The sequence below is a fragment of the Pan troglodytes genome, chromosome 21, assembly GCF_028858775.2.
Source record: "Pan troglodytes isolate AG18354 chromosome 21, NHGRI_mPanTro3-v2.0_pri, whole genome shotgun sequence".
Taxonomy (NCBI): Eukaryota; Metazoa; Chordata; class Mammalia; order Primates; family Hominidae; genus Pan; species Pan troglodytes.
The window spans coordinates 7,166,077-7,192,269 of record NC_072419.2 but is presented as its reverse complement, the minus strand read 5'-3'; the positions used below and the strand labels follow the sequence as shown (position 1 = coordinate 7,192,269).

The window sequence follows — 26,193 nt, the reverse complement described above, 5'->3', positions numbered from 1 at the left end:
GCGCCTGCGCGCCTGCGCGCCGCTGGCCGACGGAGGGGAGCCTGCCGATGCCGAGCGGGCGCTGCGTCCCGCGGTCGGAGCCGCGTCTTCTCCCGGCTCCGCCACCAGCCGGGGCTCGGGTGGGGGCCCGGGGCCCCGGGGCATGGCCCTCCGGAGTGCGCAGGGCGACGGCCCCACCTCCGGCCACTGGGACGGCGGCGCGGAGAAGGCAGGTACGGAAGCCGACCGGGGCGCCGGGAGCGGCCTGCGAGGGCGGACCGGGGGGCAGGGGCAGCCGGCGGCGGAGGCGGCGCCGGAGGGGCGCGGGCTGGGGACCCGGGGCTGCTGCGGGGTTCCGGGCGGCGACAGAGGAAGAGGCTGAGGGCCCAGGGCACGTCTGATGAGGAGAGGGCCTGGAACTGGGGGGGCTCGGGCGGGTGCCGAGCTGGCCCGAGGGAGCCTGGCGGCAGAGTCGCGTCCCCAGGCAGAAGAGCGGGCGGCGGCTTCGCGCCCCGGCTTTCTTCCATCCGGAGAGGACTGGGACTCCTCGAGCGCGGAGGCCAGGCCCACCCCGTCCCAGGCGTCCGCCACGTCCGCAGACTCCCGGAGCCGCCTCCCCGAGGGGTATCAGCTCTCCCGAACTTCATTCACTGTCGCCGGCTTGATTGACGCGCTGCCCGCGTACCGCCGATGTAATTACCACACAGTTCTTCCTTTAAGGTGCACAGTTCAGTGATTCTTAGAAAATTCACAAAGTTGTGCAGCCATCGCCGCTGTCTGATCCCAAAACGAAACCCTTACCCATTAGTAGGCACTCCCCGTTCCCCGGTATTCACGACGCCTGGCAACCACGAAGCGACTTTCTGTCTGTCTTCTGCCACCTATTTTAATGTTATTCAATTGTGTAAAAGCGGCCGGGCACTATGGCTCGCGCCTGTAATCCCAGCGCTTTGGGAGGCCACGGTTGGAGGATCGATTGAGGCCAGGATTTCGAGATCAGGCTGGGAAACACAGCGAGGCCTCATCTCTACAAAAAGTTTTTAAAAGTTAGTCGGGCGTGGAGGCTCGAGCCTGTGATCCCAACGACTCTGGAGGCTGAGGCAGGAGGATCGCTTGAGCCCAGGACTTAGAGGCTACTCTATGATTGCGCCACTGCACTCCAGCCTGGGTGACAGATGGAGACCCTATCTCAATAATAATAATAAGTAAATAATTGTATAAAAAGCGCTTCTATTTTCATACTCTTTTAGTTTGGACAATTTCTGTGAAATCATGTTTTTGTTGCACATGATGTTCTCAAATGTTTTTCATTCAATAAATACATGACAGTTAAAATTATGAATGTACACCGTGAACCAAGTTAAATAATCTTTTTTCCTTGAGGAAGACTAAGGTGACTTTCCCTATTTCCAGTCCTCTGATGGATGGTGCCCGTAACAGAGCCAAACACGTTATTAATACAACCCACATATTTTGAGGAAGCTCCTGGTATCTAGATTTTATTTTATATTTTATTTGGGCTCATTTTCTGTTTTTCCCTTTTTCTTATGTTCTGATACTGAATGGAAGTGGAGCTCTGAACCCTTTGGCACTGTAACCCTTTAGTTACTGGTGTTTGTGTGATGTCTGTCCTCGTGGCATAACAGTCAATGCCCTAGGCAGCGTGGGTCTTGTGACCTGTTGGCAGTGCAGCTGTGTATCTGTTGCAAGACTTTACCCCCTCTAGTTTCCTTGATTTTGCTTCTCTGGATGAATGGGAGAAATTTAAAGATGAGGTTTTTTGTTTTTGTTATTGTTTTGTTTTTTAATCCTATCAGTATTGTTGGCAAAGTTACTAATGCTAGAATCCCTCTTTTGTAGCGTTTATAGTCAGATTGGTTTACTTACTAGACTGTTTTTTTCCATTGTAGTGAAACATTCTTTCTTGGTACCTGCTTTTTCCAGGTAGTTAACAGAATCTTTGCTAATTTGGATACTGTTTTGTAGAAACTACTAATGAAGACCTCCAAAAACAGAGGCTAGTTTGTTTTATTTTGTGTTTAATAGAACTCTTACCCAGACTGAAATAAGGTTTTCCTCTCCTGCTGTGGTCTTCTGGTACAGACGTGGAGTTAAAGCATTTTTTTTTTTTTTTTTGAGAGATGGGATCTTGCTCTGTCACCCGGGTTGGAGTGCAGTGTCACAGTCAAAGCTCACTGTCATCTCCCAACTCCTGGACTTAAGTGATCCTCCCACCTCAGCCTCCTGAGTAGCTGGGACTACAGGCATAAATTTTCAAGTTAATTTCCAATGTCAATATCAGTAGTTGTGGGTGGGTGTAGGGGTATGTCTGTCTCCCTCCCTCCACACGAAACGGCCCCCCCTTCCATTGTTTTAAGACTAGCATTTCTTAATTTGAGCTTAATTTCAGTTTAAAGACTGTAAAGCCTTTATGATAATGCAGGCTTAAACCAAATAATCAGTATGGAATTTTGTACGCTCACACGAGATTCCATTATATAGATTAGTTGATCCAAGTTAGTATTTGTTTTGGTGATATGAAAAAATATATGAAAAAACTTTTAGAGGAGGCGGGGATAGCGGCCATCTTTAGTTGTTATTGTCCCTTCCCTGTGTATTAAGTGCCCTAATCCAGGTGATTTTGGACATGCCTATTTCTCTGAGGGGGCAGAAATCTTTACCTGGATTCTGTAGCCAGAGTTGGGAGAAGTTTAAGCCAATAGTGGGTTGTGTCATCTTTATCTGAACCATTAAGAACCACAGTTCAGATAAAGTGTCCCATTGTTAAAATTAGCATTTTAGGGAGTTGAGTCTGATCTCCCTCCCTGACTACAAAACCCTGTTGCAGTTGTTTCTATACCTATTGCTGTGGTGCCCCTCAAATAAAGTCTGCTTTGCCCTCTTTATAAATAAATAAATAAATAAATAAATAAAAATAAGCGTTCTAATGAAGAGTAGGCCAGAGTCATACCTATCTTCCTTTGTTGAATGAATTACTTTTCAGGCATCAGGGATTTATTTATAGCAGTCTTATATTTTGCAGCCAGCTGTAGGACGGTCATTTCGTTCCATCATGGTTATGATAGCCAAGACCTCTCCTATAAAGGAGTTTGGAAGGTATCAGCTTTGGAATCATAGTGCAATATCTTGTAAGTGGGGCAGTAAAGAAATTGGAGAAGAAAGGATGGAGGGAGATTAGAATGACATACACTCTCCCTCTAGATGAAATGTGTCTTTTATTCCAGGCCAGATGCAGCATTCTCAAGTCCAGAATCTCGAAATACAATAGATAATAGGCATTTACTTTAATCTTTTCCTGAACATCCCAAGAATAGCTCTATGATGTTTCTCTTTCGGAAATAAACAGGATGTCTGTGAATTTGTCTTTCAGTGGAGACGCTGCTAACTCCCTCCCTGTGTCGTCTAGCAGTTGATCTCACTCTGTAATTCATACATCTTTAGCTCACTTGAATTTTCTGTTTCCTCTTCCCTTTTTATGTCACAGTGAGAGCCTATACATTTAGTTGGAATAAAGTATTTGTCAGAGTGGCACACGTGAGAGTGCTTTCTCCATCTGCCACTGACATTTAATCACTAGGGTGTGGGGTTGAGGAAGGTGGTGTTGGGGCCTGAAAAAAACAGCAGCCGAAATCCACATTGGGACAGCATCCTACTCTGGGAAACACCAGTAGTTTTAGAAACAGGCCAAAGAGTCTGCAGATCTGTTGAGAGAGTTCTGCTGTGAGCATCATCTTAACAGTATGGGAAAAATAATGTCATTTACCGCAAGCCAGTTTTTTCCAGAGGAACAATAACGAAATCACTTGCTATATTCTGCACGTATTTGTTACGTTCCCAGAGAGTGCCAAAAATTTTGAAATAGTAAATTTTGAAATGCAGGATTAAAAGTAGAATTGGAGGCCAGGTATGGTGGCTCAACGCCTGTAATCCCAGCACTTTGGGAGGTCGAGGTGGGTGGATCACTAGAGCCCAGGAGTTTGAGATCAGCCTGGGCAACACTTTTTTTCTCTACAAAATATATATACGCAAAAATGAGCTGGGCCAGTGGAGCTTGTCTGTGGTCCCAGCTACCTGGGAGGCTAAGGCAGGAGGATCACTTGAGCCCAGAAGGTTGAGGCTGCAGTGAGTCATGGTCGTGCCACTGTTCTCCAGCCTGGGTGACAGAGTAAGACCCTGTCCCAAAAAAAAAAAAAAAAAAAATTGGAACAGAGTCTTAAGAGAAATGAGTTATGGGAGGTATGATTTGAGGATTTGAGTTCAGAATTAAGTAACATTCTGGCAAATGGTTTGCCAAAACCTCATGGAAATTCAGTTGACTGCATAGTGGTTTTCTTCCCCAAGATACAAGATTTCCTTTCTCCCAGATTGCCGAATAGCTTATTTAGAAAGAGAGATGGAGTGGATGTATGTCTAAAGAAACTGAAGAAAAATGATCATACTCTTAGCAAATAGGTTAACAAGACTTCTGCGTATCAGCTTCCCTCAAGCAGTATTCAGTATTGCCACTCAAGTGCTGTCAATTTGTGATGTGTGGAAAGTGCAGGGGTACTCCCAAGTTAAAAAAAAAATTAAATAGGTTTCTTCTCTTTGTTGGAAATTAAATTCTTCTCATGTTTTGCCTCCACCGATGTTATATAAAAAGGCTTCTCTGTTTCCTGCATGTTTTTGACCCCTCTTGAAAACGTACAGCCTGGTCTTCCAAAGGATGGCCCTCAGGCCCAAAGTAAAATCCCTCCGTCTTCCTCCTGAGTACAGGATAAACCCAGACTCCTTTGCGGGATGAATCCAGCCCAGCCTCTTTTACTGCGGTGCTACCTGCTTCTGTTCTCTCCCTTTACCTGGCACTTCAGCTTCATAGAACTCTTTGTTTCCTGGACATGGTGTTTCTTTCATGTGACAAGGTCTTTGCACATAACTCTTCTGCCTGGAGTACTATCCCCTTAGCACACTCTTCCCTGTGGCAAAATTTTCTTTAAGAACGTACCAGAGCCCAGTGTGGTGGCTCACATCTGCGATCCTAGCACTTTGGGAGGTTGAGGCAAGAGGATTGCTTGAGCCCAGGAGTTCAGGATCAGTCTGGGCAACATAATGAGACCCCACCTCTATAAAAAATTTTTTAAAAATTAGGCATGGTGGCATAGAAGGCTGAGGTGGGAGGATCGCTTGAGCCCTAGAGGTTGAGGCTGCAGTGAGCTATGATTGTGCCACTGCACTCCAGCCAAGGCAACAGAGTGAGACCCTGTCTAAATAAATAAATAAAAATTAAAAAGAAGGGCCAGATGCGGTGGCTCATGCCTGTAATCCTAGCACTTTGGGAGGCCAAGGTGGGCGGATCACCTGAGGTGGGGAGTTCGAGACCAGCCTGACCAACATGGAAAAACCCTGTTTCTACTAAAAATACAAAATTAGCCAGGCATGGTGGCACATGCCCGTAATCCCAGCTACTCGGGAGGCTGAGGCAGGAGAATCGCTTGAACCTGGGAGGTGGAGGTTGCGGTGAGCTGAGATCGTGCCATTGCACTCCATCCTGGGCAACAAGAGTGAAACTCTGTCTCAAAAAAAAAAAAAAAAAAATTAAAAGAGGGATCCAGAATATATTCTTGGTGAAGCCTTTCCTGACTGCTTTAGAAGTAGTCATTCTTGGCCAGGTGCAGTGGCTCACTCCTGTAATCCCAGCACTTTGGGAGGCCGAGGCAGGCAGATCACCTGAGATCAGGATTTCAAGACCAGCCTGGCCAACATGGCAAAACCCCGTCTCCACTAAAAATACAAAAAATTAGGCAGGCGTGGTGGTGAATGCCTGTAATCCCAGCTACTCGGGAGGCTGAGGCAGGAGAACTGCTCAAACCCAGGAGGTGGAGGTTGCAGTGAGCTGAGATCGTGACACTGCGCTCCAGCCTGGGCAACAAAGAGCGTAACTCCATCTCAAAAAAAAAGAAGAAGAAAAAAAGTCATTCTTTCCTCTGGATTTTCATAATCCCTCAGATTCTATTATATATAATAATTGTTTGTGTCCCTGCTGTGAGCCCTTCAAGGGCTGGGAGGGCGTAATTCATCTTTTTATCCCCAGTACAGTGCTTAGTACAAGTAGACACCCATTAAGTGACAGACTGATGAATGACTGGACGAATGGGCAGGCGGATGAATGGATGAAAGGACACACCTGAGTCAAGAGCTTGACACATCTCATGAACAATTGACTAGGTGCTATGCTGACAGAAGAAATTGGAGATTTTTTTTTGTTTTTGAGACAGAGTCTTACTCTGTCACCCAGGCTGGAGTGCAGTGCCACAATCATGCCTCACTACAACCCGCCTCTGCCTCCTAAGCAGCTGGAATTACAGGTGCACGCCGTCACGCCCACCTATTTTTTGTAGAGACAAGGTTTTGCCGTGTTGCGCAGGCTGGTTGCTCTCCTAATCCTGGGGTCAAGCAATCCGCCCACCTCGGCTTCCTAAAGTGCTGGGATTATAAGCATGAGCCACGTCTCGACTAAAAACCATGCCCGGCAGTGGTTTTTATTTTATTATATTTTTATTTTTATTTTGTTTATTTTTTTGAGACGGAGTTTTGCTCTCGTTGCCCAGGCTGGAGTGCAGTGGCGTGATCTCAGCTCACTGTAACCTCCGCCTCCTGGGTTCAAGTGATTCTCCTGCCTCAGCCTCCCAAGTAACTAGGATTACAGGCACCTGCCACCACACCTGGCTAATTTTGTATTTTTAGTGGAGACGGGGTTTTGCCATGTTGGTCAGGCTGGTCTCGAACGCCTGACCTCAGGTGATCCGCTCGCCTCGACTTCCCAAAGTGCTGGGATTACAGGCATGAGCCACCATGCCTGGCCTATTTTATTTTATTTTTTATTTATTTATTTTATGAGACAGAGTGTCACTCTGTTGCCCAGTCTGGAGTACAGTGGCATGATCTCGGCACACTGTAACCTCCGCCTCCCGGGTTCAAGCGATTCTCCTGCCTCATCCTCCTGAGTAGATGGGACTACAAGCGTGCACTACCACACCCGGCTAATTTTTATATTTTTAGTAGAGACAGGGTTTCACCATGTTGGTCAGGCTGGTCTCGATCTCCTGACTTGAGGTAATCTGCCCACCTTGGCCTCCCAAAGTACTGGGATTATAGGCGTGCCCAGAAGGGGTTTTATTTTTAATGATTTCTAGGTAGGTAACCATTTAATTTGGCTTCCAAACTGGGACATATTTGAGAATACAGGGAGCAGAAAGGGTTTGCTGTGAACAATTGTGCCAGGACTCTAGGTATAAACCAGGAAGATCTCAGACAGATGAGGACAAATGGTCACCCTACTAGGTTACCAGGAAACAGCAGTCAAGCCAGGAGGACAGGTTTACCGAGGTGAAAAGTTACTCCTATTATCTTTCTGTCGCACCTCCAATTGCACATGGCTCCAAACCAGCTAGTGCCTCTGTTTATGTGGGTTTTACGTTTCAGGTCTCATAGGTAGCTCACCTGTGACTTATTAGTACCAACTTTAATTTATGTTAATAATGGGCCGGACCTGATGGCTCATGCCTATAATCCCAGCACTTTGGGAGCCTGAGGCAGGCAGATCACTTGAGGTCAGGAGTTCGAGACCAGCCTGGCATGGTGAAACCCTGTCTCTACTACAAATACAAAAAATTAGCTAGGCGTGGTGGCAGCATGCGCCTGTAATCCTGGCTACCTGGGAGGCTGAGGCCCGAGGATGGTTTGAACCCGAGAGACAGAGGTTCCAATGAGCCAAGATTGCTTCACTGCACTCCAGCCTGGGAGACAAAGCAAGACTCTGTCTCAAAAAAAAAAAAAAAAAAAAATAATGTACAGCTTTGTCATAGAAACAGTTTGTAGACTCACTATGGTCTCAGACTAGAACATTGCTGGGGAAGATGCTTGGTGTCCCTTCTAAAACCTAATGTACCTTCTGTTAGTTATTTCTAAAATCTGCCCTACCTTCTGGTGATATCTTCCACTTCACATGAACTCTGGTGCCTTGCACCTAATATATACTACATAAATATTTTTTAATTAGTCTACTGTCAAATGGAAGGGCCATATCTCCTGGCCTTTCTTCTGTACCCTTCATCCCAGCCCCTGAATGTCCTCCATTTCCTTTGTGTGTATACACATTTAGTTTTATTGTAACAAGGCAACTCGTACACTTTTTTTCCCCTTTTTTCTTGTATAAGCAGGTGAATCCATGTTCTTTCTGCCTTTTTTTTTTTTTTTTTTGAGACAGAATTTTGCTCTTGTCACCCAGGCTAGAGTGCAGTGGTGTGATCTCAGCTCACTGCAAGCTCCGCCTCCCAGGTTCACCTCATTCTCCTGCCTCAGCCTCTCGAGTAGCTGGGACTACAGGCGCCCGCCACCACGCCTGGCTAATTTTTTTATATTTTTTTAGTAAAGACAGGGTTTCACCGTGTTAGCCAAGATGGTCTCGATCTCCTGACCTCATGATCTGCCCACCTCGGCCTCCCAAAGTGCTGGAATTGCAGGCGTGAGCCACCGCACCTGGCCCAATTATTGTATTTTTAATAGAGATGGAGTTTCACCATGTTGGCCAGGCTCGTCTCAATCTCCTGACCTCAGTGATCCATCCACCTCGGCCTCCCAAAGTGCTGGGATAGGCCAGGTGTGGTGGCTCACACCTGTAATCTCAGTACTTTGGGAGGCTGAGACTGTCGGGTCACGAGGTCAGGAGTTTGAGACTAGCCTGACCAACATGGTGAAACCCTGTCTCTACTAAAAATACAAAAAAAAAAAATTAGCCAGGCATGGTGGCACGTGCCTGTAATCCCAGCTACTCAGGAGACTGAGGCAGGAGAATCACTTGAACCTGGGAGGTGGAGGTTGCAGTAAGCCGAGATTGCGCCTCTGCACTCCAGTCTGGGCAATAGGGCGAGACTCCGTCTCGAAAAAAAAACAAAAAAACAAAGTGCTGGATTATAGGCATGAGCCACCGTCCCTGGCTGCTGCTGCTGCTGCTGCTGCTGTTGTTGTTGTTGTTGTTGTTTTTGAGACGGAGTTTCGCTCTTATTGCCCAGGCTAGAGTGCAGTGGCATATAGCATGATCTCGGCTCACTGCAACCTCTGCCTCCCAGGTTCAAGCAATTCTCCTGCCTCAGCCTCCCGAGTAGCTGGGATTACAGGCATGCGCCACCATGCCCGGCTAATTTTTTGTATTTTTAGCAGAGACGGGGTTTCTCCATGTTGGTCAGGCTTGTCTCGAACTCCCGACCTCAGATGATCTGCCCACTTCGGCCTCCCAAAGTGCGAGGATTACAGGCGTGAGCCACTGCGCCCAGCCTGTTTTTTTTTTGAAACGGAGTTTCGCTCTTGTTGCCCAGGCTAGAGTGCAATGGCGCGATCTGCAATCTCAGCTTACCGCAATCTCCGCCCCCTGGGTTCAAGCGATTCTGCTTCAGCCTCCTGAGTAGCTGGCATTACCGGCCTGCGCCACCACGCCCGGCTAATTTTGTATTTTTAGTAGAGATGGGGTTTCTCCGTGTTGGTCAGGCTGGTCTCAAACTCGCAATCTCAGGTGGTCTGCCCGCCTCGGCCTCCCAAAATGCTGGGATTACAGGCATGAACCACTGTGCCCGGCCTTGTTTTTATTTTTAGAGACAGGTCACCAGGACACCTTCCTCGTTTTCCTGCCAAGCCCACTCTGCTGGAGTGGAAAAGTCCAGTGCCTTGATAATAGGGTATTGCTCTGTCACCTAGGCTGAAGTGCAGTGGTGCTATCATAGCTCACCACAGCCTTATACTCCTGGGCTCAAGTGATCCTCTCGCCCCAGCCTCCTGAGTAGCTGGGACCACCATGCCTGGCTAACTTTTCGTACTTTTTGTAGAGACAGGGTCTCACTTTGTTGCCCAGGCTGTTCTCGATTTTGTGGACTCAAGTGATTCTCACACCTTGGCCCTCCACAGCACTGGGATTACAGGCGTGAGCCATTGTACCTGGCTTCCTTAACTTGTACACTTTTTTTTGTTTGTTTGTTTTTGAGATGGAGTCTCGCTATGTCGCGCCCAGGCTGGAGTGCAGTTGTGCGATCTTGGCTCACTCCAGCCTCTGCCACCAGGGTTCAAGCAATTCTCCTCTTTCAGCCTCATGAGTAGCTGGGATTACAGGCGTGCGCCACCAGGCCAGGCTAATTTTTGTATTTTTAGTAGAGACGGGGTTTCCTTATGTTGGAACAGGCTGGTCTCGAACACCTGACCTCGTGATCTGCCTGCCTCGGCCTCCCAAAGTGCTGGGATTACAGGTGTGAGCCACTGCGCCCGGCCTTTTGCTCGTACACTTTTAACATTTAAAACAGAGTATCATCTTTACAGTGAAAGAAAAATAAAATTTAAAAATGAACAGGAACAAAATTACAATACAGAATTCAATTCCAAATAAGATTCTACAGGTTATGCTGATTGTCCTAATCAAGTGGTGAGGCTCAAACCATCATTAAGAGAGAACTTATTGATTTATTGATTTATTTAAACTATATATATATGGTTGAGGCTGCAGTGAGCCATGATTGTGCCACTACACTCCATCTTGAGTGACTGAACAAGACCCTGGCATCAAGGCATTGGACTTTTCCACTCCAGCAGAATGGGCTTTGCAGGAAAAGGAAGAAGGTATCCGGAAGCAATAGGAGACAAAAGTAAAGAAAAGGCAGATGTGACGGGTGCTGCTTTGGGTTTAACTTGAGAGACCAAAGATAGGTAGGTCTGAAGCCGAGAGAATTTATTTATGTATTTATTTTTCTTTTGAGACAGAGTCTCGCTCTGACGTCCAGGCTAGAGTGCAGTGACGCGATCTCGGCTCACTATAACCTCCACCTTGCGGGTTCAAGCGATTCTCCTGCCTCAGCCTCCTGAGTAGCTGGGACCACAGGCGCCTGCCACCATGCCCGGCTAGTTTTTTGTATTTTTAAAGTAGAGACAGGGTTTCACCATGTTGGCCAGGCTGGTCTCGAACTCCTGACCTCAGGTGATCTGCCTGCCTTGGCCTCCCAAAGTGCTGGGATTACAGACGTGAGCCACCGTCCCCGGCCAAGAATGTATTTTAAAAAGGTCGTCTTACACTGCAAGGATGTTCATTAAACATCACAATTAAGCATGTCAAGAGAGTTTTGCTCCTCTTCCTTTTTAAGGTACACTTCTCAGGTTAGCTTGGCCCTGACCCACTGCAGTCTCTTTGAGCTCTTGGCCATTATTGTCTGCATGCACCTTTTTTGACAATTATAGTCTACTGCCTTGTGACGTTTGGTGTTGTCTTGTGTAACATTTCTTGTGTTTTTGACATATTTTCTCAATGGTACTGGCAACTAGAAAGAACTGAAATACAGGCATCATCCATTTAACTTCCGCAAGCCATCCCTAAAAGCAGACATTCTGCACGCAAACTTTCAGAGCCTTTTACTCCTTTATCTCCCCTGATCTTAGCCAAAGGCCAAAAAGCAATACTCTGTTATTTCACATAGAAAAATGATATGGTAGCTACTAACCACAAATTCCCAACCAATTTCCCAAAAAAGTTATTTATTTATTTATTTGAAGGCTAGTCAAGTGAAGCAGTGGGCGTGGAAAAGGAACAAAGAAATCAACTGATTGTAATCAATGAGTTGTAAACAGCACCACTCAGGGACCAGTCCTAAAAAGTAATTTAAACATGGCAAAATGTCTATGAATAACAGACTATCACATAAGGATGTAAGATGCTTAAAACATTACTTACTATGGTTTTTAAGAAACAGTTCCTTTGTATGCAGTGTCACAGCCTCTCTGTGGCAGTGTCTGGTGGCAGTGTCACCAGCCACACTGGAAACCCAAGTACCCTTTGACACTGGTTTTGAAAACATCTCTGTGTTGGCCAGGCGTGGTGGCTCACGCTTGTAATCTCAGCACTTTGGGAGGCTGAGGCAGGTGGATCACTTGAGGTCAGGAGTTCGAGACCAGCCTGGCCAACATGGTGAAACCCTGTCTAAAAAAAAAAAAAAATTAGCAAAGCGTGGTGGTGCATGCCTGTAATCCCAGCTACTCAGGAGGCTGAGGCAGGAAAATCGCTTGAACCTGGGACAGGGAGGTTGCAGTGAGCTGAGATCGCGCCACTACACTCCAGCCTGGGCGACAGTGAGACTCCATCTCAAAAAAAAAAAAAAAAAAAAAAAAATCTCTATGTGATTCTAATGTTTTTACCAGTTGTAGTAGCATGTAACAGGAGACCTTTTCATGTGGTTATGTTTTCAATGTAGTATCGAGTTTTGGTGACATGCATTTTTCCTATCTAAACAACAGGAAAAAATTGTTACAGTAAGAGATGTATATGCTCTGTGAAGTTTGGGAATTAAGAATGGACATTCTTGTATGAAAACATTGACACTGACTGCTAGATATGCCTGAATTTACTGAGCGTTTATTATAGTTGTAATTCCTTGTTTGTTACTTACACAGTATATCTCCTTAGTGCTTTGCATATTACGTACTAATTAAATATCTGTAGGTTGATTTGTAAAATACATGTTGTTTCAGAGTGAGGAGGGGAGCTAATATTTAGTAAGTATCTACTGTGTACCATGGTAACTATCCTGACAAGAGGGTGTCAGTCCAGAGGCCCAGAGCAGGGAAGTCATCTGTCCAAGATTATGGATCAGATAAGTGGCAGAGCCAGGATGTGAACCAAGATCTGTCTGATTTTAACACATTTCTTTTTTCACTTATCATTTTTTTTGAGACGGAGTCTCACTCTGTCGCCCAGGCTGGAATGCAGTGGCACGATCTTGGCTCACTGCAACTTCGGCCTCCTGGGTTCAAGCGACTCTCCTGCCTCAGTCTCCCGAGTAGCTGGGATTACAGGTGCATGCCACCACGCCTGGCTAATTTTTGTATTTTTAGTAGAGATGAGGTTTTGCCATGTTGGCCAGGCTGGTCTCGAACTCCTGACCTCATTATCTGCCCACTTCGGCCTTCCAAAGTGCTGGGATTACAGGTATGAGCCACCGTGCCCAGCCTCACTTACCTTTTTTTTTTTTTTTTTAAATGTATCAGGAGGCTGAGGCAGGAGAATCACTTGAACCCGGGAGGCAGAGGTTGCAGTGAGCCGAGATCGTGCCACTGCACTCCAGCCTGGCGACAGAGCAAGAGTCCTTCTCAAAAAAAAAAAAAAAAAATGTACATATAGGCTGGGCGTGGTGGCTCACACCTGTAATCCTAGCACTTTGGGAGACCGAGGCAGGAGGATCACGAGGTCAGGAGTTCATGACCACCCTGGCCAACATTGTGAACGCTATCTCTGCTAAAAATACAAAAATATAGCTGGGCGTGGTGGTGCGTGCCTGAAATCCCAGCTACTTGGGAGGCTGAGGCAGGAGAATTGCTTGAACTGGGACCCGGGAGGCAGAGGTTGCAGTAAGCTGAGATTGCGCCACTGCACTCCAGCCTGGGCTACAGACCGAGACTCCATCTCAAAAAAAAAAAAAAAAAAAAGTACGTGTAATTATTTCTGGACCGGGCATGGTGGCATGCACCTGTAGTCCCAGCTGTTTGGGAGGCTGAGGTGGGAGGATCGGTTTTGCCTAGGAGTTTGAGGCCAGCCTGGGCAACTTAGAGAGACAATGTCTCTTTTTTTTTTTTTTTTTTTTTTTCCCCGAGATGGAGTCTCGCTCTGTCATCCTGGCTGGAGTGCAGTGGCACGATCTCGGCTCACTGCAACCTCCGCCTCCCAGGTTTAAGTGATTCTTCTGCCTCAGCCTCCTGAGTAGCTGGGACTACAGGCGAGCACCACCATGCCCAGCTAATTTTTGTATTTTTAGGAGAGACGGGGGTTCACCATATTGGCCAGGCTGGTCTCGAATTCCTGACCTTGTGATCCGCCCACCTCGGCCTCCCAAAGTGCTGGGATTACAGGCGTGAGTCACCACACCCAGCCGACACTGTCTGTTAAAAACAACAACTAATAATTATTTCCAGTCTGTGCCTATGATTTTTGGTTCAGACCTATAAAAAGAGACTATCTTTTTAAAAATCGGTGATTTAAAATCTGTTTTATAATGGGCTCTCCAAGCCTCCCACCATGAGGCCCAGTAGACTGGGCCTGAAATGAATAGTGCATCTGGCTGTGAGACTTTATGCCAGCAGGCAGTCTTAGAGCTAAGAGGAGATACTTACCTGTACCTCATATCAGAAAGGAGCTTGAGTCCTAGGCAGAAAATATGCACGTGCTGAATGTGCGCCTCATTCTTCCCTATCCTTATTTTCAGACTTTAACGCCAAAAGGAAAAAGAAAGTGGCAGAGATACACCAGGCTCTGAACAGTGATCCCACTGATGTGGCTGCCCTTAGACGCATGGCTATCAGTGAAGGAGGGCTCCTGACCGATGAGATCAGACGAAAAGTGTGGCCCAAGCTCCTCAATGTCAACGCCAATGACCCGCCTCCTGTATCAGGTAAGGGGAGTGGGGCCCGCCTCCTGTATCAGGTAAGGGGAGTGGGACCCGCCTCCTGTATCGGGTAAGGGGAGTGGGACCCGCCTCCTGTATCGGGTAAGGGGAGTGGGACCCGCCTCCTGTATCGGGTAAGGGGAGTGGGGGAGGCTGTGAGGGGCACTTATCTAGGAGACAGGGGGAAAAGAATTCCAGGATCTTTCATTTTTATGGTCCTTTCAAACCAAGGGTATATGAATAAATCTAGGGTGTTTTGGGAAATGCCTGGGCCCACTCTGAAAATAAGGCCAAACCCATAAGTAGAATTTTATTCAAAAGTGGAATGAGTTATTTTTTTACTTGTTTTTATTTTATTTATTTATTTTTGAGACGGAGTCTTGCTCTGTCACCCAGGCTGGAGTGCGGTGGCACAATCTCAGCTCACTGCAACCTCTGCCCCCTGGGTTCAAGCAATTCTCCTGCCTCAGCCTTCCTAGTAGCTGGGATTACAGACATGCGCTACCATGCCCGGCTAATTTTTGTATTTTTAGTAGAGATGGGGTTTTGCCATGTTGACCAGGCTGGTCTCGAATTCCTGACCTCAAGTGATCAGCCTGCTTCGGCCTCCCAAAGTGCTGGGATTACAGGCATGAGCTACCACGCCCAGGCAAGTTCTTTTTTTATTAGGGATTAAAATATTGGCTAGGCAAGTGAATTTATTAAAAATGCATATGCTTTGTTCTGCATACTTGCTTGGCAAGTGTTTTTTTAAAATGCATATTTTGGGCCAGGTGTGGTGGCTCACGCCTGTAATCCCAGCACTTTGGGAGGCTGAGGCAGGTGGATCTTGAGGTCAGAAGTTCAAGACCAGCCTGGCCAAGATGGTGAAATCCCATCTCTACTAAAAAAAAAAAAATATATGAACATTAGCCAGGTATGGTGGCAGGTGCCTGTAATCCCAGCTACGCAGGAGGCTGTGGCAGAGAATTGCTTGAACCTGGAAGGTGGAGGTTGCAGTGAGCAGAGATTGCGCCACTGTCCTCCAGCCTGGGTGACAGTGAGACTCCGTCTCAAAAAAAAAAAAAAAATGCGTATTTTGTGGCTGGGCGAGGTGACTCACACCTGTAATTCCAGCACTTTCGGAGGCTGAGGCAGGAGGATCACTTGAGACTGGAAGTTTGAGGCCAGCATGGGCAACATTGCAAAACCCTGTCTCTACAAAAATTTAAAAACTAGCCAGACATGGTGGTGCACGGCTGTAGTCTTAGCTGCTTGGGAGGATGAGGCAGGATTACTTGAGCCCAGGAGTTTGAGGCCAGCCTGGGCAACATGGCAAGATCCAATCTCTAAAAGTAAAGTAAAATTAAACACACACAGAAACACCCTCTTTTGTCTGGGCACAGTGGCTCACGCCTGTAATCCTAGCATTTTGGGAGGCTGAGGCAGGTGAATCACTTGAGGTCAGGAGTTCGAGACCAGCCCGGCCAACATGGTGAAACCCCGTCTCTACTAAAAATACAAAAATTAGCTGAGTATGGTGGCGCACACCTGTAATTCCGGCTACTAGGGAAGCTGAGGCAGGAGAATCGCTTGAACCGAGGAGGCGGAAGTTGCAATGAGCCGAGATTGCGCCAGTATACTCCAGCCTGGGCGACAGAGTGAGATACTCAAAAAAAAAGAAAACACCCTCTTTTTATTGGGAAATACTGAAATCCTTTGGAGTTCTAAAATCCTGTAATTCTGTTAAAAGAGTTACCTAACTAATGTGCAAGGCCCATGTGGTGAAAAGAGTTCCTTGGAATGAAGTTCAAAATGGTAAAAGTCCTGTAGAACAGTGAATTCACTCTGCTGCTCGTTCACTCAGTGCACTCACCTTGTAGCTTTCCTGCCATCATGGCAAAATGCCAGGTGCTGAGGATTCTTTCAGTTGGCAAATATTAGTTGTGCTGTGATTGCCAGGTACTGGAGATGATTGAAACAGGACTTCTGCCACCAAAAAGTTCACAGCGTCATGATGTCACCCAGTAGGTGTTGAGTTGCCACTTGTTATTATCCTTGGAATTGGCTGCTTCAGAGCAGTCAGCTTTTTGTTGGAAGGCTAAGGCAGTGCCATGTTCACACCCTGAATCCTGAGATGCTGTTCTTCTGTCAGGTTCCAAACTTCCCTCATCTTTTTATACCATGAAGCCTGCGTGTGAGGAAGTGTTGCCCAGCCTTACTAGCTTTGGATTTGGGTTGCGAGGGAAATGTACGCTTATTATACAGCACTTGGTTTGGTTGGAGGAAATGTACACTGGTTATATGTATAATGGCTAGAGACTGCCTCCTTACTTTCACACTGTGTTGGACTTAGCAGCTGAACACGAGGACTGTCCTCTTTGCAGCTCTTTAGTTTTAGAATTGCTGGGTCAAGAGTTGTTAGGTGGTTCTTTATGTGAGTCTCAATATACCTTTCTAAGCAGCTTAGTGCTCCCACAACTTTATAGGCGTTAGGGTTTTTTTCAGTGGTCTGTTGTTCCCACATTCATGATTTTATTTGATCCTTGGAAGGGAATATCCTCATTTTGTAGCTGTGGACTTTGAAGTTCAGAGCAGTTCCCAGTGATGCACAGTGGCCTTGGCCTCCTTACGTCTTTGCTCTCCTTCCCACCCTGCTGTATTGTCTCCTGGGCAGTCTGTGCTCCCTTCTCTTAGGGTCATTGTGACTTGCAGGAAACATAATGTTTGGAACTAAACTAGGGATGATTCCCTGCCAAATGTTGTATCTTGAGTCATATCATCCTCTTCAGGAGAAGCTGACATGTGCCCTCTAGGCCTTTTGTGTCATCCCAGAATGTTTTGCTTCTGGTCTGGCTTCTCAGGCATTCCTGCAATAACGTGCCTTTTCCTTCAATAGGGAAGAACCTACGGCAGATGAGCAAGGACTACCAACAAGTGTTGCTGGACGTCCGACGGTCGCTGCGGCGGTTCCCTCCTGGTGAGAAGCTCTCCCGGTCCTGCCACATTTGGAAAGACTGTATCTGTTCCAGGTCCTACCATGTGACCTCATATGCTGGACCCTGCCTCCTCAGGGACCTTCAGAGCTCTCCTTTTGCTGAGTCATCCTTTTCTTGACTGGTCACTTTCAGACCCCCACTGTGAAAGCCTGAACCAAAAATAATTTCTCCCGGCCTAGAGGTGGTGAATGAGAGAAGAGGTTTTTGTTTTTCCTTGAAGCCACAAAAAGGAGTTAATAAGGATTGTTAGAGCCATCAGTCTGGCATTAAAGAGCAGATTGGTGTGGAATTGGGCACCAACAAGAATGAGTAATATCTTAATTAGGTTTAAAAACGATGATACCTTGCGCATACATATGTAAGATTCCTTAGAGGGAAGAGAGGCCATTCCCTGTTTGTGTAAGAGTATATTCCTTAATTTGTTCAGCAGCTGTAGATAAAAAATAAATAAAAACAAAACAAAACAAAAGAAAAGAATGTATTCCTAAAATTACCTCTTCGTTTCAGGAAGAGAGAAAAGAAGGACCGTTGTCTCAGTTTTCACAGTGAAGGGAACTGGGCAACAAACCTCACAGGGATGACCTAGTTTTCTTCCTCTGGCAACTCCACCTTGAGGTCATGAAGAGAGGAGAATTGCTAAAGGGAACAGGAGCCTCTAAGCTGGCTGCCTCCCTCTTCTGCACTGTGCTCTGGCCTGGCTTTTGTTGTTGAAGGGGCTGCTTTCCTGCTGGCATTCTTGCTCCCTGGACAGATTCTTGCAATCCCCAGGTAGCAGTAGCCTGCCAGCGTGGTTTTGATAAAAGCACATGCCCACGGTCCATTCCCTTTTCCTAGCCTGCTGGTTTGGATGAGATCATATAGGACAGATGCCTCCCTTTTTTTTTTTTTTTTTTTTTTTTTTTTAAAAGACAGAGTTTCACTCTTGTTGCCTAGGCTGGAGTGCAATGGCACTGTCTCAGCTCACTACAACCTCCGCCTCCCAGGTTCAGGCAGTTTTCCTGCCTCAGCCTCCCAAGTAGCTGGGATTACAGGTGCCCGCCACCACGCCCGGCTAATTTTGTGTGTGTGTGTTTTTAATAGAGATGGGGTTTCACCATGTTGGCCAGGCTGCTCTCGAACTCCTGACCTCAGGTGATGCACGTACCTCAGCCTCCCAAAGTGCTGGGATTACAGGCAAGAGCCACCGTGCCCAGCCCCCATTTTTTTCCTAGGTAAGCTGTTTTCCCTCTGAACCCTTTATTCCTCTTCCATTGATGTAATATCTGTGATACACTTTCTGTAGGCTGAACTTACAGTGTGGCTTCATATTCTTTTTCCATTCATGGTCTTCTGGGCTTGGCTCACTGCTTTTCTGCTGAAAATTCACACAGGGTTTAATTTTTACTCTCACTCCTTTCACTGCTTCACCTATCAGCAGCCCTGGGTTTGCTTCGTTTCCTTATTTATCTTTTAGGGTATGCTTTTTATTTGAGAAGGGGTGGGGTAAATATGGGCAAGAGGTGAGTTTTGCTCTTACCTGCAATCCTTTGTCCGGTTTAGTTTGGGCCCTTACATTAGCTGCTTTCTCTCTCTCAGTGTGTGTTTGTAACTAAAAGCTAATGGTGTGGAGAAGCTGTGCATGTGCCATTCTTCTAACCTGGCTCATAAGGCCAAGGCTTGGCATTTTTACTGCTGGCAGCACTAGCTCCAGCAGTAAAAGAACTCCCTGAAAGAACTCCTGAGACAGGCTTCCCTATTTCCAGCTATAATACATCTTTGGATCAAGAGGATCAGTTTTTCCTGTAATGTTTGCTTTGGTTTAAAGGGGACCGTGTAACTTTAAAATTTTTTTATTTTTATATAATTTCATACTTACTGAAAAGTTGTAAAAATAGGACAAAGAATTCCCCAGATACCTTTTACCCAGATTTCCTTTTGTTTTCACATTTTACTACATTTGCTTTTTTTTTTTTTTTGGAGACGGAGTCTTGCTCTCTCGCCCGGGCTGGAGTGCAGTGGCACGATCTCAGCTCACTGCAAGCTCTGGTTCCTGGGTTCATGCCATTCTCCTGCCTCAGCCTCCCAAGTAGCTGGGACTACAGGCGCCTGCCACCACGCCCAGCTAATTTTTTGTATTTTTTATTAGAGACGGGGTTTTTCACCATATTAGCCAGGATGGTCTCGATCTCCTGACCTCGTGATCCACCTGCCTCTGCCTCCCAAAGTGCTGGGATTACAGGCGTGAGCCACCGCGCCCGGCCTACATTTGCTTTTTTAGCTGCTTTCTGTCTTTCCTTCACTTTACACATAGACATAGACGTTTTCTCTGAACTATTTAAGAGTAAGTTGCAAACATGACATCTTTTTACCCCAAGTGTTTCAGGATATATTTCCTAAATATAAGGCTCTCATGTAATCACAGTACAGTGAGCAACATCAATAACAACACTGAAAAATAGTTAACTAATTAATCCACAGATTTTATTCACATTTCACCATTTCTTCGAGTAATGTGCTTCACTGGAAAAGGAAATATAGATTTATGCGTTTCTCATGCTGTTGTCATCTACCTTTAGCCATTTTTAATCTGGAACAGTTCCTTTGTATTGTATGAGAGTTAAATTTCTCTTCCTTTGGGGATATTGGGTATTTCTTCATTGTGAGATTGAGGTCTGTGCGCTGTTGATAGAAATCCTGCAGACACGATGCTGAGCTCTGTCAGTGCATCACCTCGGGAGGCAGAGGCCGTCTGTGGCTCCCATAGTTGAAATTCTGCAGTTAAATGCTGTGTCCCAGCAGTATTAACTGCAGCAACTTGGTTAGGGTGGTGTCTGCGGCTTGCCCCACTGGAAAGCTAGCGGCTGCCTTTTCCTGTATGCCAGGTGGTATCAACAGTGGATCTTGATATGCCTTGCCAAATTATTTGTAATTCATTTTCCTTTTTTCTCTGAAAATTCATTGCTGGCCTTCTTCGACCTCCTTGTTAACTAGGCTGCTTGGTATGTTCAAAGGCATCTCTGCTCCCGTCCCCAGGCATGCCAGAGGAACAGAGAGAAGGGCTGCAGGAAGAACTGATTGACATCATCCTCCTCATCTTGGAGCGCAACCCTCAGCTGCACTACTACCAGGGCTACCATGACATTGTGGTCACATTTCTGCTGGTGGTAGGCGAGAGGCTGGCAACATCCCTGGTAGAAAAATTATCTACCCACCACCTCAGGTACCAGTAGAGAGGAACACGAGACGACGGGCATCACTCCTCAGCCGTCCTGGGGATAACTCACTGGCCCGTTTTCCGGTCAGCTTTTTTAGGAGTTTGAGCCCTCGCCACCCTGAGCCCTGATCTAAGTGTTTGGTAACCAGGCTTATTGAATTGTCTCCCTCCAGGGATTTTATGGATCCAACAATGGACAACACCAAGCATATATTAAACTATCTGATGCCCATCATTGACCAGGTGAATCCAGAGCTCCATGACTTCATGCAGAGGTACATATGTGTCTGCATTTCTGTGTGCATGCATACACACGCCCACACCCCCCCACACCTGAAACACTCCTCACAAGCCGAGCGCAGTTTCCTCATTGTCTTGGGTGGATTTGTTAAGTTCTCCCCAGTTGTTCCAGTCACCAGCAATCTGGGTAATTCAGTTCTTGGAGCATTTTTGGGGACTGTGCTCTTTGGGGGACATAGCCCATCCCTTGAGTTTACATCTAGTGGGGAGAGGTGGATAAGGTATGTATGCCAAGGTAAGATGTTGAGGTTATTGCCACAAGAGAAACACAAAGTCCTGTGGGATCCAGCGGCGAGAAGGGGAAGGCCAACAATGGGTTGTTTTATTTCCCAAGTACCAAAGAGAAGACATATTTTTTTTGCAAATCCCATGTGATGTTTTGTTTCTTCTCTGTTTAGTTGGAAATGTGTTCTCGGCCAATGCCTCTTTTTTTTAAATTTTTTAAAAGGTAATGGCTATGCCTTCTTTTTTTTTGAGATGGAGTATTTTCTCTTGTTGCCCAGGCTGGAGTGCAATGGCATGATCTTGGCTCACTGCAACCTCTATCTTCCGGGTTCAAGCGATTCTTCTGCCTCAGCCTCAAGTAGCTGGGATTACAGGCATGCGCCACCACGCTCGGCTAATTTTGTATTTTTAGTAGAGACAGGGTTTCTCCATGTTGGTCAGGCTGGTCTCGAGCTCCCGATGTCAGGTGATCCGCCCGCTTTGGCCTCCCAAAGTGCTGAGATTATAGGCGTGACTCACCGTGTCTGGCAGCTACATCTTAAGATATTTCAGTTGTCTCATGTTAATTGAAAAATTAATGCAGTCATGTTTTCAGGCATGGGAATATGTACCTGTGCCCCCCAGAAGGGTAAGACTTAGTCAGAAGGAGAATCATGGCGTAGTTCTCTGAAAACAACTGCTTCTCGTTCCTGTAGTTGACATTTGTTGGCCATTAGGCGAGCACCCAGTGAGATAAAGCAGCCAGGACCCTGTTGTGGTGTTAGTGTTGTGGTACACCTTAAAGACTTTGTATTAAATATTTTGTAAGGAGAAGATGCTGAATTCCTAGGTAACTGAATTTTCCAGAAATCTTATTCCTAAATGCTTCCTTCTCACCAGCACTATAAGGCCCAGAGAGAGGGAAGGGATGGCCCACAGGACCTGACACCTGCCTTTCCTTTGTTTCTAGTGCTGAGGTAGGGACCATCTTTGCCCTCAGCTGGCTCATCACCTGGTTTGGGCATGTCCTGTCTGACTTCAGGCACGTCGTGCGGTTATATGACTTCTTCCTGGCCTGCCACCCACTGATGCCGATTTACTTTGCAGCCGTGGTAGGTACAGGCCACGAGCCAGCAGCTGGGTTCACCATCACCCATCCCACTGTGGTCATTTTCCCTGAAGGGAAACCTGGGGATTATGGAAAGATGCAAAAGACAGCACTTCCCAGGCTGGTGTCCCTGGACACCATTCTGTGCAATATTAATGGGGGTGTCACACACAAAAAATAGTAAGTTGGGAAATGCTGGGTGTAAACAAAATCAGATTTTTTTTTGCTGCATGACACTTCTGAACCTTTAAAATGCTAATCTGCATTGTGAATTGTCAGGGTTCCTGTTGACATTGTCTGGAATATATGTTCAGCTGATGAACACAATTAGGGAAATAGTAGTATAAGCTGTCAATTCCAGATTTAAGAAAAGAAGAGATCTGGTGTCATGACAGACAAGGGAGGCGGCTTGCGGTGGAGGGTAGGGGCTTCAGTTAGTAGAAGGGTCTTGAGGGATGGGGTGGAGATGGGAATTCAGGGAAGTCCTTCAATGACCACTGGTCCCTTGAGCATCTGTGGATTTGTGGACCAGCAGTCAGAAGGAAGATGCTTAAAGGGAGCAAGACTGTTCTTTCTACTGTTTTGAACCATTTCTTCTATGCTGGAGCTCCAGGAATCTCCCAGTAATTCTCCTTCTTTCTCCTAAAAGAATCTCCTTCATTTCTTTCAAGACTTAAAGGGACACCTGAGCAGCCCAGCATGCCCGAAGGACTTAGATTGTAACTGGTCAGCCTTTCATGTCATGTGGTGGAAGTTTGCAGGAAGGGCCAGAGAGTAGGAGTAGCACTGAGCGTATATATGTTATTACTTCCTTGATGGATACAAGAGTTTGCTGAACATTTGGGCTGAGTCCTGTCTGTTACCTGTTTAAATTCATCTGCAAGGATAATGGAGTGCAGGTGGCCCAGGCCCTGTGTGTCTGGCCTCTGACTGCAAGGCTTTACTACCTCCCCACAGATTGTGTTGTATCGCGAGCAGGAAGTCCTGGACTGTGACTGTGACATGGCCTCGGTCCACCACCTGTTGTCCCAGATCCCTCAGGACTTGCCCTATGAGACACTGATCAGCAGAGCAGGAGACCTTTTTGTTCAGTTTCCCCCATCCGAACTTGCTCGGGAGGCCACCGCCCAACAGCAAGCTGAGAGGTGAGCAAGGCTGGGACACTGGTTGAATGGGGGTGGCTGTAAATGAGCAGAAGCGAGGGAAGGTTTGTGTCTGGTGGGATAGGGTTGGGGCATGTTTCCAGAGATCTGAGCTTAGGCCAGTGGAATCCCCACTGTAGACATATGGGTCTTTATCATAAAGAGCTTTCCCAGCAATGAAAGGCTCTGCCCGCAGCCTGCGTGGTGGAGTTTTGCTTTCCTCCTCTTTCATACCGCTTCCTTCCTTCCGTCTCTTTCCCCTGCAGGACGGCAGCCTCTACTTTCAAAGACTTTGAGCTGGCATCAGCCCAGCAGAGGCCTGATATGGTGCTGCGGCAGCGGTTTCGGGGACTTCTGCGGCCTGAAGATCGAACAGAAGATGTCCTGACCAAGCCAAGGACCAACCGCTTTGTGAAATTGGCAGTGATGGGGCTGACAGTGGCACTTGGAGCGGCTGCACTGGCTGTGGTGAAAAGTGCCCTGGAATGGGCCCCTAAGTTTCAGCTGCAGCTGTTTCCCTGAAAGCCAGAGAAGACCTTCCTCTTACATCACATTAAGGTCTCACCCTTCCATGGAAGGATTGGGAGGGGTGGAATTTCCTTTATTAAAAGGGTTTCTGTCCAGAGTTTTTTATTCCTGCCACCCTGCCCTGCCCGTTTGTGTTTGCCTTTACTTCAGAGGCCAATAGCAGAGCCTACCTGACACAGAGGGGACTTGGGGGCCTGGCACAGAATCTTATGCCTCTCCCAGTGGGCTTTTGGATGGGCTCTCTGCCACCTCCCCGGTGTTGGAGGAAGTGGGTTTCTGAAGCTTGCAGCTGCCTTTGCAACCTGCTGGGCCTGGGCTGCCCTAGTTACCGGGAACCTCCTAGTCACCCCGTAGAAAGTGAACTGGAACATGGGATGCCCTCTTACTGCTCCTGCTTGCCTGCATCAGATGGACACAGAAGGAGGGGGCTGCTGCTGAAGGAGTCAGGCTTGGGATGGAGAGCAAGAGGCCAAAGGACTCGTCTGGGAGCATGATCGGCCCCTCTTACTAGCAGCTCCATCAGCTGATCAGAAATCAGAGACAGAAGGGAACTAGGTTACTCGTTAAATCCTACCTATTTTCAGCCTAGAAATCACTTGGGCATTTCCAGTCAAGTGGGAAGGAAAGCTCGTTTTTAGGGCCTAGACCTAGACTAGTTTTGCCTGCCTTTTTTTTCCTCCCTGTTTTCTTCTACAAGCCACACAACATTGCTTATAAAAGGTACTTTTATTACTATTTTTAGAATATATACACCCCATATGTAAATTACCCTCACTTTTAAAGTAATAATAGTTCCTTCACGGAAAAAAAAATAGTTCTCATCAGAAGGATGAGCTTCTAAGATCCTGAATTTTACTTTCTACTTGATTAACATTTTCGCTTTAGCCAGAGTTGCTATTTGCAAACAGCTTTCCACTTCCAAAGTGCCACTTTCTGACCGGTTTTTCTTCCTGTTTTCCTCAAATCATCCTACTCCCAAATAGGCACCCACTCACTACCTTGGCGTCATTTTTTGGGTCTGACTTGTCTCGTCAACTGCTGGTCTCTCCCACCTGGTTGGAAATGTCATTGGAACTTGCAAAGACTCTCCAGACCTTAGGGAACAAGAGGCATCACTCAGTCCTTCTGGGACAGCTTCCCTGTAAGCAAAGCCAGGTTTGTTTTAGATTCACTCTGGCCTGAGAAAAAAAAAGTGCCTTTTGCTGCTTTAAAGAATTAGGGTATATGGTATGAAGCAGCCATGTACTTGTATTTTCCTGGTCTTTCCTGGGCACTCTTCTCTCTTGGCAGATGTTTTCTTAAAGTGAACACACCAGAAGCACTCCACCCCACCATATCCAGTCCTCTTTGCATGCCTGTTGTGTGCAGGGTGGAGGGTGTCCCACATGCCAGGCAGCTGGGAGCCCTGTCCGCCGAGTTACACTAAGCACTTTATTTTTATTTATTTTATTATTATTTTCTTTTTTCTGAGATGGAGTCTCACTCTGTTGCCCAGGCTGGAGTGCAGTGGTGCAGTCTCAGCTCACTGCAACCTCCTCCTCCCAAGTTCAGGCAATTCTCGCTGCCTCAGCCTCCCGAGTAGCTGGGACTACAGGCACCTGCTACCATGTCTGGCTAATTTTTGTATTTTTAGTAGAGATGGGGTTTCGCCACGTTGGCCAGGCTGGTCTCGAACTCCTGACCTCAGGTGATCTGCCCGTCTCGTCCTCCCAAAGTGCTGGGATTACAGGCGTGAGCCACCATGCCCAGCCACCACTACGCACTTTAAAACCAAAAAAAGCTCAAAGGGATGGATCATTGTCCATGGCTCAGGAGCCCCACCGTGGGGTAAGTGTGATGTCGATGGATTAATTTAGACAGTGGTGTATTCATCAGGGCAAAGGCAATTCTTCCAGAGGTGATGATGTGGCAGATATTCCCAGTGCTCTCCCAAAGCAAGCTGGCCCTCTTGTCATCCTCTCAGTGGGCGGCACCAGCTGCCCCTCCTTCCACAAGTACTCAAGCCTGTTTGTAAATACTGAAGGGATTGATGGGGTTGAGGAAAGGAGGTGCACGTCACCAGGGTCCCAAGGCCACAGCTTTTCAGATCGTAGGAAGCAAGTGGCATTTGCTTGACTTGTGGCCTCGGAAGGAGAATGTTTATCTGTTTTCTAACTTTGCTGACACCAGGATTCTCCCTGTCATTGAGAAGAAAGCATTATCTAATTACCTTCAGGTGGTTTACTTATTCTGTAAAGAATATGTGTAAATATTTTGTACAGAGCCCTGTATCAAATAAACAGCCATATGTGGTTACTAA

The 26,193-nt window shown here is 46.8% G+C and overlaps 1 protein-coding gene across 1 annotated transcript; it reads left to right on the top strand.

Moving 5' to 3' along the window:
• On the top strand, positions 1-26,193 carry TBC1D20 (TBC1 domain family member 20). The gene is made up of 8 exons (XM_003316796.7): positions 1-212; positions 14,262-14,447; positions 17,320-17,400; positions 20,432-20,618; positions 20,786-20,887; positions 22,087-22,228; positions 23,182-23,369; positions 23,633-26,193. Exons 1-8 carry the CDS (start codon positions 143-145, stop codon positions 23,886-23,888), a joined length of 1,212 nt encoding a protein of 403 aa, XP_003316844.2. The 5' UTR covers positions 1-142; the 3' UTR covers positions 23,889-26,193.